The following is a 13075-nucleotide window of genomic DNA, read 5'->3' as shown; positions in this document are numbered from 1 at the left end:
GTACGTTAAAAAGACAGACTTGCCATTTAATTCATGTTCCGATTCGTGGTCAAAATATAACATTCAAATTAAATAAGTTGTTCCTCAATCACAAACTGACGATCAAAACCTGATAAGACAGATGGATGAAGGGACTTCAACCAATTGCTTAACCTTGCTTTTTGCTTTGTGTGCACGTGGTATAAAAAATAAAAATAAAATATGGGCAATAACCCTGGGTGATGAAGGTTGTGGTCAAGTTTCATCACAAACACCTGTTTTGAGGGCAACTTCCCCATTGACCCTCTCAGACCAGAATTTTTTAAATGGTGTGAACAAACTTTGGTGCAGCATGGGTGATGCAGGTTTTGGTGAAGTTTCATGGAAATTGTGTGTGTGTGGTTTCGGAGAAGGCAGCAAATACATATTTTGGGAGGCAACCCCCCCCACCCCCCAACCGTAAACTCCCTTCGGACACCCCCCTCAGACCCCGAATATTTTTAATGCTGTGAAGTTTCATCAAAATTGTGTTTGTAGTTTCAGAGAAGTTGCGAGTGTTTGTGGACGGACAGAGCACCATCTCATGAAACTCCCAGGAACTGTGTTCCAGGGTGAGCTGAAAAAATTAGGACAAACCGAGTGGTGCGAGCTATTTCACTCAATGCTTTTTCTTCCTCATGTAGAAACACAATTCTCTCGTGATCTTCTACTGAGATGTTAGCCATTTTGTTTTAAGTTAACAGTTAATCCTGATAGATGTGTTTTCTGCAGTACAAAAAGTAGGCTTTTAGCTTTATGGACGTGTACAGAAGAACACCTGACAAGTCATCAATGATATTTGATTGGTAAATTTAATGGATTAGCTAATTTTATCACTGCATATTAATTGCTCACGGAGAGTTTACTTTGTGTTGTTGTAATCAATTTTTTTTTGTTTTTTTTTAAAGATTCTGGTCAATGTGAATTAAGGATTTTGAAATGACAGGTTTGGTTTCTTCTCACGCAAACCAAGAGAACAGCCAACGTTGTTATAAAAGTAGAAAACTAATGGAGGATTTGAGAAAATTGTTGATGCTCACAGCATCCAAATATTGTTAACCCTGAATATGTCTCAGACTTTTGCACAGCAGTGTTTCTTTGGCATCCGACACAGTCTGGCATCCTGCTTTTCTTGACAACCTACATGCTTGTGGCCTAGAAGGCGACCTTCATTCCTGGATTTCTGACTTTTCACTCACACAGTGTGTCCAACAATAAGGGATCTATGTTCAAATGGGTATGCATCAAACCATGGAATGGGTAATAAATATTTAATCCTGTGCATAAAGTGAAAGCTTCGCTTGCACAAAGACATTCTGCATTAAAAATTCAACACAAATGTTTTTTGACTGCCGATTGCCTGTGCCCTTGCCTGAACGGAAGCACTCGATGATCTGCTGTATGCCAGCCTTTGATGTTGACTGCTGCTGCTGCAAGAGAGGGGGATCACCCAACTCCATCGGGTAGTCTGGCAAAAGAACAAATAGAACAACATGGTTCGCAAAGAAATGACACACACAAATATATATATATATATATATATATATATATATATATATATATATATATATATTATATATATATATATATATATAAAAAACATACATGCCTCTAGTTGCATGGGCTTGCAATGCAGTATAGATTATTCTTCACAAAATAATCTTCTAAACTTAAAAATAAGCACTTGTCACTCAAAGGAGGATTCAATATGCATTTTAATGTTCGAAATGGAATATACAGAAAAGTAGGGAAAATAGTCACAACAATCTCCTGTAATACTGGAAGGGAATAAGTCGACCACAGTGAGTAGTCTAACATCACGTGAAAACCTGACAAGATGGTGGAAGGCAGACTATCCCACCCTAAAGGCCAGTCGGATGTCTGGATTTTTTAATGGGTAATCTAATAGTGATGCAGCAATTCTACGACTACCTTGACTTCATGAAGATTGAAATCCAATTAATTTACACTATTGCCTTCAGCTGGTTGCAACACAATGTACGAGATCCCATCCCAGTGTCCTCACTTGTACCTCAATGTCCACCAACATGGATCAACTTATAACCATCCATCCCATTCTGTTCCTTCCTCACATATGGCCAACTTCAACTGGCACCAAGCCAAGTTGCTTGGGTGTGAGTTCTGCATGAAGCAGCCATGGCATCACAGCTTTCTGTGACTTTGGGGGGCTGATCCAATCTGTATTTCCAAGCCAGATTATTTGCAAAAGTAAGTACTCACTCTTGGACCTGGTAATCACCAACTTTCCATCCAACCATGCCTATTTCTTTCTGCCCCTCTTCACTCCTCTGACCACTTTATTGTCTAAGCATAGATTGCTCTAGCTATTGTTAGGGAGCAACGTCAACAACACAGGATATAGTTGTTCACACAGACCAACTGGAAGAGAATGCAATCTGTCCTTTCACAAAATTAATGGGCTGCCATCATGATAACATCGGATATAGATTCCGTATCTATGATAATAACTCCCTCTCATGCACCGGGTTTATCACATCCCATCTGCGAAAACTCCATCTATCCTCACAGACTTCGTTCACCAAAACCAGTGGTGAAGCAATTGTTGCCAAGCAGCTTACTTTCTTAATATGGAAGGCTAACCTGGCTGATGGGTAACTTTAGGTTACTATATATATATATATATATATATATATATATATATATATATATATATATATATATATATATATATATATATAAATATATATATATATATATATATATATATATATAAAAAAAAAAACGCAAAAAGTGTGGTCATCCTCAGGCAAACCAGAAAACATAATGTTGCAAACCTTTAAGGGGAACCCAAATGCAATTTCTTTTTTCTTCTGAAAACCATTGAAAATCATTAATCTTGGTCTAATTCGAAGGGAAAATTTTCGAAATTGTTTTGGCGAATCACAAATGTCTCAACACATGTACTCCTTTCTCAGTAAAAGCCCTCGTGTGTCAATTTTTGCCAGTGACATCACATTATCAACCCACCTTGATCCAAATCGCAGCTTTATAGAGAGAACAGTATTCCTCGCTCGGATTCTGATACCGACGCCAGTTATCAGCAACTCTGAAGGTTCTCAGTATGCTGAAGCTGATCTGTGGGATTTTGAAGAAACTATTCGAGGAGATAAAATTAGTGATGGAAATGCTTTCGGGGGAATTGTGCAGCCGTCTTGTTTGAGCCTTATGTGAGCGATTCAGAAGAAGAAGGTGGAAGTAAGAGTGAAGATGAAAACGCCGGTCACATGCTCACTTCAGATAGGTAGGTTTTGCTTTTCCATTCAATTGACGGTTTATAAGGGAGGGATTCCGTATTAATTGATATATTGGTTTAGATATTACTCGAGCAGAAATACTCATCATCGGCAGACAGCTGACACTGCCCAGACATACTGGGACACCGCGGATAAAATGGGCGATGAACATTTTGTCCCACTGTCGCAGGCTGATCAGGTGCCTTGTATGTTAAGGGATCATCCCGTTTCACACTTTGTCCGGACGCCATTTGTGTTCGTATCCCACCATCATGTCTGTGAGGTGTCGATGTCCCACCCTTGTGGAGGGAGGAGTGGTGCTGGGGGGGGGGGAAGGAGGGTGTGTAGTGGTGGTTCAGTTGTGGGGGTGATAGTTGATGGGGGGTGAGGGGGACATTGGAGCAGGGGTGTGGGATGGTGGTGGGTGTAGTGGGGGTGATGGTTGATGAGGGATTGTGGAGGAGGAAGTGCGGTGGAGGGGGAGGGGGGTTGGTGGAGAGGGGGGAACCTGAAAGTTTTAGCATCCTCAGTCAAATCCTCTCAAAGGAGTAGATGATGCATCCTGTATTCTTTCTTTCCACTAAAAAATAGATGATGGATCATTTGATTTTCAGAAAGTTGTGTTGATAATAAATAATTATTTTCAGGTGATTTTGTGGTTACTATCGGGCCATGGCAACAGGTGTTTGATTCAACGTTAAAATTATCCATATACATCTGCTGGTAGCTGGGTGGAGATGGTGTTACAGTTTCAGGCGACGTTTGTTTCTTCCACGTAATCATGGGTATGAATCCTCTCTCAATAGTGGTGGATAACCACAAGATCTAACCATCTCTGTTGTTTCTTAACAGTGCCCTGAAACATGTTCCGAGCACAAAAGCGAACATTTTGAAGGCCTGTTCCACACTCAGCTATTTTGGACATCCAGTACCTCGTCCAATTTCTGGAAAACTTCGGGTCATTCGGCTGTTGGTGCAGCACTGTAGCATGAAACCATCTCAGTTTGTATTACTATACAGGCACCAAGGACGTGTCGACTCGGCATACTCGTGGAATATAGAAAATTGAAAATTATTTGCCGTTTGAGTTAAATCGTACCGTGATGTAACCCGGAGACAGTACGGATACGACGATCGACTTCCTGATGCGACGTCACGGCTATTCTGAAAAAGAAGAAGATTGACTTTTAAATCGCAAAATTACCTACTATATAATTTGAAAATCAGAAAAAAAAGACGTAGCTCTTTTGCAGGATATCAAGGGATAGATCAGTATTGAGGTGATCTCAGCATTTGGGTTCCCCTCTCCCCAACCAGGCTCCTTCAAAGTTTTGGTGGTGCATTATCAAGGCAGTCTCTGGTATGTACTCCCTATCAACTGCATTGCCCCCCCTCCCCCTCTCAAATGCGCTCAACAAAAATTTTGCTTGGAACAAAACAGAATATGTCTCAACCCAGTGTTTTCCCCCAATTGGTATGTAACCAACCCATCCCGCTCTTTCCCCATTTTCAACACTCATATTCACTCCTTTCGCGACGATGTGTTTCACAACTCCAGAAGTTAGAGAAAGCTTTTTTTGCATTAGTAATAGGCCAGGATGGCATCAGTGCCCATATCCTCAAAGTTTGCTATGCTACTTACTCTTGCTTCTCCTTTGTCTGCTGTCTTAAGCTCGTCATTCTCCTTTGGCCACCGCCCGTCTGCCTGGACATCCACAAACCACTCCCATACACAGAAATAATGCAAATAAGAGATGCTCTCAACTAATGGCCAGTAAGCTGACTTCCAATTACAAGAAAAATCATGGAATCCACCATTGCTGCTGCTGTAAAATTGATTAGATATTGATTTGGATAAATACAACATGCCTTTCAATCCTGGATATCACACATCGTCACCCCAGAAGGGTCACAAAACAAACCCACCTATTTCCATCTTCAGCTCCGAGAAAAAAGTTCGACCTCCTGAACTCCTAGGCCTCACCATCAGCTGTGAGGTCTTTTAGATTGATCATATTGCAAAGCTGGCCTTCAAAACAAGTTGCAGGCTGGGAATCTTCTGTCATTGCAAGTCATTCCTTGATAAAACCTGAACAATTCTCATCCTACGAGGCTCTCGTCTGTAGCTAAAGAGACTCTTCCCTACGGCTGGCTGTGTCTCAGTCTCTGTCTCTGTCTCTGCCTCTGCCTCTGCCTCTGGAATCCAAAGCTCTCAATATGAATGAAAAATCTCACGATGAGGCTGAAGTGCGAAGCCTATTGTTCTAAAATGGCAAACAGGTCAGTCTAACTCCCCTTGTCCTCTCAGCCGTCCAACCCTCCCCACTCCATCCAGGATGCACAAATTCTTGCAGTATTCCCCTCATAGTTAAACTCCCAAAATGCAGTCTCATTGCACACCACCACTCTTTTGTTCATTTCTCATGTTTGTGGAACCATCTTCCCAAAGCTAAATCCCATTCTTCCCTCCAGTTTAAGAGTGAATTTTTATAAGATAGACCCACCCATGAATATTGATGTCTTCAGATATTTTTCAATATTTATCCGAGGTTGTGCATGGTGTAAAACTCAGAAAGCCAAATTTTTGATGTGATTGACCCATTCCCCACCGTTTGGGCCACACCCAAAGTTTGGAGATTTTGACACCCTTGAATTTTTTTTTTCATTTAAAAAAGTGAATTATTTAGAATAACCATCAGTTGCCGAAGGAAATTCCTTTACAAACTTATTATATGGTTTGGGTACTAAAATATTTTGTACAAAAATCTATGGGATCTGGATGGTTATGGAGAGTGGCGCCACCTATAATCCCTTTCGGCAAACATTCACTTCAGACTTTCTCTGGCCATATTTTTATTAACCATCAAGGTCCCATGGATTTTATTAGTGCATCAGATAGTACAAGTACTGTACTATCCTCTGAAAGTAAAACATTCATGGGACCTTGGTGATTATGGCAGTACAGGGGGTCTCAAGACCACTTCGGGCTATACGAAGCCCTTTTTCGAGCCACACCCACTCCCATAACCATCATAATATTTTGAAACGAATATTATCAAATGAAAGTTTCATATCTATACTAACAAAACCAATCGTAAAATCCATGGGACCTTTTAAAAACAAAGAATAAAACAGGTCCAAAGTTGCCTTGTTTGACAGATAATGTACATAGCAATGTACATATAATGTAAGGTATATGTACATGACATGTACATGGTCTGCCTCCATCACTTGCTACAGAAGTCCACTATATTCCATTGCTGATTCTATTTGAAACTGTAAAATATGTATGTATTATGAAATAAATGCTGTTTTGAGCACATTTTATCTTTTGTATACATTCTTTATCTTGAAACCACGTAATTATGAGATGCAAGGTGATTTCTTTCATTTGTATTTGCTGCCTTGCATGACTTTTTTCCCATCATGCCATCTGTAATTTCCTTTTCTTTGTCTTGGCAAGATGAAAGAACATGTAAAAAAAGAAAGCTGAATTTATATCCCCCCAAACCTTATATATCATACCTGGTAAGTTACAATTTTCCACATTTGTCTGCTTATAAATAGGTCAAAGGTTATCTGGGATTAGCAGTTTTGAAATCCAGTATCAATTCAATCCAAGATACCATTTGTTTACTGTCTGTTCCTATGTGAAATCAGCATAGTTCTATCATTAGGCATTATGAATGTAGGTAATACTAATGGCATGGTGTCAGGGATAGCATTATGAATGTAGGTAATACTAATGGCATGGTGTCAGGGCTGAGTCTAGTTCATGTGTAGTTGATTTATTTATATTTTGGTTTGTTGAATGAAAGCCAGTCGAAAAATGGGGCGATTTGAACATTGCTTCCTACTGTTCATGTTCAGTCCATTCTGAAAAAACATAGGCTAAATAAAATCTTATTGAAAAAAATCCTTTTATTCATGCACCAATAAAAGTTTAGGCCTACTTCTCCAAACATACTCTTGCTCAACAGTAAATGCATCTTTTTGTTTCAGGGGACATCACTCAGCCATGGCATATAGATCGTGCATTTTCTACAATGGATATCATGGTATTTGTGGCCCATTTCTGCCACGAAGAGTTCACTCGCTGACCAGTATAGCATCACTGAATAATGATGTTGCAAACCATGCCGCAGATCTGAAAATTCCCATCACATTATCTGAATCTCAACTTGTGTTGAACAGATCTATTTTAACAGAGGTACCAGAAGGGGCAGAAATATGTCCAAAACATAGATATAGTCTGGGAATCAACTGGAGACCATCCAAAATATGCATGCATCCCAAACATTCTGATGAGAAAAAGACAGTGTCAGGTTTGAGAAGTTGCGGATATGAACTTTGTTCAAAACTAGCGATTCCACTTGGATCCCTTATTTGTACGAAGTGCCGCAAAGCTGAGACAGCCACTGCAACCATGGCAGCCGAGCAGAATATCAACTCAACTACCCGAGCACATCTGGTACAAGACAAGGCTATGTAGGCCCACATGTGAGCACACCTAGAATTTCAGACAGCCAAGATGGTGATTTTGATTCAGCTGAGGACCTCTCTCTTGCTTTGTTGAAATGTTGGGACTGAGTCTGATGCCTGTGCATCTGATAGCAGTTATCATTATGAAAGTAATCATTCGCTAAATGACATCATATCTATGCTGGGAAAGAACTTGTCTCCTGCAAAGTACCAAACAAATCAGCCACTAGAAAGTTTGACACCACAACAACAAAAAAAGAATTGTAAAAAAGTACAAGAAATGTGTGAAACATTTTAAGGACTTTTCTGCGAAATGCCTAGCTTCTGGACAGGAATAGAAGTTGAAACAAATGGTAGAAGGATTTTCTTCAAACTTTTCAGGAAAATGAAAGATTCACATAAAGAAAACAATTTTCTGCCTGTCTCAGCCACATTCAAAACAGCATGGGGGTTTTAAAGGAAACAAACAGATTTTTAGGATGGATGGCCCAAAAACAGATAAGACATTTAGTGAAAGTACTTTACTCTTGAATCAGCAATGGAATATAGTGGATTTCTGTACAGCAAGTGATGGAAATTGGTGACAGAGGCAGACCATGTACATATACATCGATATGTACATTATCTGTCAAACAAGGCAACTTTGGACCTGTTTTATTCTTTGTTTTTAAAAGGTCCAATGGATTTTACTATTGGTTTTGTTAGTGCAGATATGGAACTTTCATTTGATAATATTAGTTTCAAAATATCAGGATGGTTATGGGAGTGGGAGTGGCTCGAAAAAGGGCTTCGTATAGCCCGAAGTGGTCTTGAGACCCCCTTTACTGCCATAACCACCAAGGTCCCATGAATGTTTTACTTTCCTAGGATAGTACAGTACTTGTACTATCTTATGCACGAATAAAATCCGTGGGACCTTGATGGTTATTAAAAATATGGCCAGAGAAAGTCTGAAGTGAATGTTTGCCGAAAGGGATTATAGGTGGCACCACTATCCATAACCATCCAGATCCCAAAGATTTTTGTTCAAAATATTTTAGTACCCAAACCATATAATAAGTTTGTAAAGGAATTTCCTTGGGCAACTGATGGTTATTCTAAATAATTCACTTTGAAAATGGAAAAAAATTTCAAGGGTGTCAAAATCTCCAAACTTTGGGTGTGGCCCAAACGGCGGGGAATGGGTCAATCACATCAAAAATTTGGCTGAGTTTTAGACCACACACAACCTAGGATAAAAAACTGAAAAATATCTGAAGACATCAATGTTCAAATGTTACCAGTGTGGGCCTATCTTATAAAAATTCACTCTTAAGTAAGCTGTGTACCACCATCTCATGTCTTCCCCTCCCCTTCCCTCCCACAATCTTTTCTACTCCGTTTAACTCGACCTAACTACTCCTCTTATTTGCAGGTTAGTTTCCTTTCCTCCTCTTTCTTTTTCTGTTCATTCATCCCTTTATGTCAAGTCCAAATGTGGTCCCTTTGTCAGTGCCTTTTTATCTTCTATCATTTCACTCTTCCACACGCCTCAATCTTATTTATAAATGAAATGCCACCACTGCACCTAGATTTGTAGAACTCAATGAAAGCTGTTAGATTTGGCAAAACAGATTTTGAAGGAATGAAGCAATCCTAGACATTTGAAACTTGCATGCTCAGGCAGTAAATACACAAAAAAAAACATTAGAAGGGCACTCAGTAGAACGCATACTTCCGCCCTGTAATACCTCATCCACAATAACATATCTGGCCCAATACATTTTGGAAAAATATCATGCTCTATATAGTTTTTTGGCTCCATCTCTCAAAGGGGAAGAATCACTTTCAAAATTCTAGTAGTCTGAACCGGATCCGGATCTTCACCAAAATAAAATAAATTTGTCGTGGTCACACACCCAACCTGTCCACCAAGTTTCATCCGAATCTGTCCACAACTTTTTGAGATATCGTGCTATATATCCTTTTTGGTCCTATCTCTCAATGGTGAAGAATCACAAAAAAAAACTTCTATTTGTCGGATGCGGATCGTCACCAAAATCTAATCAGTTCGTCCTTGTCACACACCAAACCCAGTGTAACCACTCCTTGGCTTTTTTCACAAGATCTTGGCTATTCGTTGTTCACCTTGGCGTATTGGTTTTCTATAGGTTTTCTTGGCGTATAGGTTTTCTATTATCATCGCTTTTCGACACCTTGTGAATTATTGGCTTTTTTCATTGGCTCACCTTGGCATTTATGAAAATGAGGGGTGGTCACACTGACCGAACCTGTCCACAAAATTTCATCCGGATCTGTCCACAACTTTTTGAGATATCCTGTACACAAACAGACAAACTGACAGAAAGGGGTGAAAACATAACTTCCTTCACCTTCGATGGCAGAGGTAAAAAAAGGTGATTTCAAACAGGTAAGGTCTTTCCTGGGTGAGTGGCATGTGCTGTTCAACTTCTTCACCTTGCCTGTCAAACAAAATTTCTCTATGTGGACTCTCCTGACACATCTGTAGGTTACCCAGGAATGGTATTCTTCAAATTGGTCCATTCAGATTCCAGGTTTTGGCAGACTATTGGTATTGGATCCTTGGACTCTTACTGTGACCCTATGCTCTGCCAAAACATTCCCTTGATCATATACATTTGGTTACTCAACCTTGTCTCGTGGCTCGTATTCCTACTCCAGATCTCAAACCCTCTGATTTGAGGCTGTTGCTGGTCCACACTGCAGTTCAATCTCCACAATATGGCAAAGCTAGCTGTATATTAAGTTGTAATGTAAATGTTGGCTGGGCACTGAAATTTGATTCAGCCTCTCATCTGGTAAGGGAGAACGCTTAAAAAAATTCTCCAAAACCAACCTGTCAGCAGGAAGTTTGCAATAAACAATCCTCACTACCCAATCAATGTTCTCCACCAACTCTGGAAATCCCATTTGATCTCAACTTCTGATTTTCCAAATGAGCCAGTACCAACTAACTCACTTTGGTGTTAATTTGCAAATCTGTGATTTAGGGCCATGATTATTCCTGGTCTTTGCAAAAAATCCTTTTGGAAGTACATCTAAAATTCATGAAACAGGTCTTCACCAGATAGCCCATGCACATCCATTTAATAGTGGTACACATTCAAATTCAATCGGGAAAGCCCCCAGGATTCCTGTCCCATCAAATCTAACCAATACAATGACTTTATTGGAGGCTGGATGCACACACAGCTCCAGCAAAGTCTGCATCCACATTGCCGTTAACATTCTCCATGGACTATTCACTCGTACCTCTCTGGCCTTCCTGTGCCTAATCATGGCTACTAGTAAAGGTCTTTTTTTTAATCAAGAAAACCAAAAACTTTACTAGCATGAAAGCCAAGCTGACGTCTCCTGAGAGCGAGCAAGCTGTGGGTGTTATTTGGCTGTGTGAATGTTAATGCAACGTGTCGGTTTGGATTTGTATTCTGGGTGGGGTCGGAGTTATGGCGGGCAAGTATGCTTATGGATTGGGTTATTGGGTGAGGGTTGAGTAGTGTGGGTGTGGGTGTAATGGGGGCTTTTCCAGCATCAAATTTTACTGTCTTGTACAAACACATCTCTCAAGCTCTTTCATATTTATTTTTGTTGAGTGCCTTACTTTATGAAAGGAATTGCGTAACTTGGGACTGCATTGAACTCTCTTAGGGTTTTGCCATGATATACCCACTGCTGGAGGTCTAAAATCTTATCCACCACTTTACTATAGGCCTTTTCCCATTTAGTATCCCATTTTCATCATCTTTTCATTCCATATGTTCAGATCTGCATTTAGCTAGTCATGCAAATCGGCAATCAAATTTTCATTCATGGTCATCTTTGCTATTATCTGGGCTGAGAAAACATGCAATGATTGCCTAATGCCCACAATGGAACTTCCCATGACCGCTCCTTGAGCCACACCACCTAAAAACCCTCGACTGCCTCTTCCATTTAATCCTCAATTCTCATCACCCCATATAGCTACTTGGTCTGTTTTGTTGGCAGCTTCTTTTTTCTTAACTCAATCCCTCCCACCCCCCACCCCCCGAACAAGTACATTTAAACTACAATGGCGTTATTCACTAGCAGGAAGCGTTCCACCACCAACTGTCACACATACCAGGTATCCATCCTGGAAATATAAGGCACAGTTGGAGAAGGAGCTATTTATTCTGAGCTCAAATAACCAAGCTGATTATTCAAATTTTATTTTCACATTACTTAAATGCTCGTCCAATTGCCCACCGTTTCACAATGGAGAGAGTACCAAAGCAGCCACACAGATAACACGTTGAAACAAAGTTCGATAATCAGACAACTGAACAATGAACACAAAAATAAATGCAACAACATCAACTATGTTTCATAAAACTATTGAGAAAGTGGAGGAAAAGAGGGAGGGGACAGCAAAAAATACTTTACAGCGCCAGGGTGTGAAAGGCAGTCGTGCCAAGTTTAACGAAGTAATGTGAAACATCAGATAAGACGACAACTTGGCTGCTGAAAACAAACTTCCTACCAATTCTTGTCTTTTACACCTTTTTTCATGCACACAATCCATGTCAGAGCTGAGAATGAAAAATAAACTTGCAGACTGTCATACTATCGGTAGTAAGTCATGACAACAAATTAGAACAGCATACAGTGACAGAATATCCCAGCATTACCCAGGCCTACAATCTTGTTTTGGAAGGCTGTTTATCAAGATAAGAGTTTGTGGATAAAGTTGTTACGTTCGCAGATTGAACAGACAATTGACTTAACAACAGGAAACAGGCAATGGAAGTTAACACCAATAAATTTCAGTTGCCAAGGTTTTAGAAAACGAAGACGTGTCAACAAACAGTCAGCAACTGAGTTATGAAGGTGGCTGCAAGAGATGACGCTGCTTGACGTGAGAGATGCTTGGAGGTGAAATGCATATCAAACTCAAAACATCAGGTTAAATGTCTTGAAAGAGCGAATTGAAGCTTATCCTTATAAATGATGTTACAAAAACTCTGAGTAAAGGTAATCGGCTTGGTGCAAGTACTGGAGAACAATGGAAAACAAAAACAAAGGCCTTGTGAGATAGAGAGTGTCAAAGGTGACCTTTAAAAAAAATAAAATAATAAACATTCACATGCTTGCTGAAATACAGCTCTCGACAGCAGATTACCAGCATGCAAGTTTTACTTTACACACACCCAACCTGTCGTCCTGAGTTTTGTTTTACAACCACAATAATTAACAAATTTTTCTACGAGTTTAACTTTTATTTGTGTGAGAGTACAGTAAGCACTTCACATTCGTGAGTT

The 13075-nt window shown here is 39.9% G+C and overlaps 1 protein-coding gene across 10 annotated transcripts in view; it reads right to left on the bottom strand.

Moving 5' to 3' along the window:
• The window catches only part of LOC147018051 (uncharacterized), a 93218-nt gene that overhangs the window by 65152 nt on the left and 14991 nt on the right, over positions 1-13075 (bottom strand). For 5 of the 10 annotated variants that reach the window (XM_085897318.1, XM_085897316.1, XM_085897317.1 and 2 more), the window contains one exon: positions 1391-1486. In XM_085897318.1, the coding sequence (XP_085753444.1) occupies positions 1391-1486 (96 nt within the window). Of the gene's footprint in view, positions 1-1390; positions 1487-3027; positions 3590-4392; positions 4458-4935; positions 5893-10003; positions 10113-13075 lie in introns of those variants that run through there. The other 5 variants (XM_085897319.1, XM_085897324.1, XM_085897323.1 and 2 more) reach the window with 5 other exon arrangements.

The sequence above is a fragment of the Eptatretus burgeri genome, chromosome 10 (genome assembly GCF_056783735.1).
Source record: "Eptatretus burgeri isolate ZD-2024b chromosome 10, Ebu_testis_v1, whole genome shotgun sequence".
In the NCBI taxonomy this organism is placed as follows: Eukaryota; Metazoa; Chordata; class Myxini; order Myxiniformes; family Myxinidae; genus Eptatretus; species Eptatretus burgeri.
Note: the sequence above shows the minus strand (reverse complement) of the source record. Positions and strands in the feature narration are given on the sequence as shown.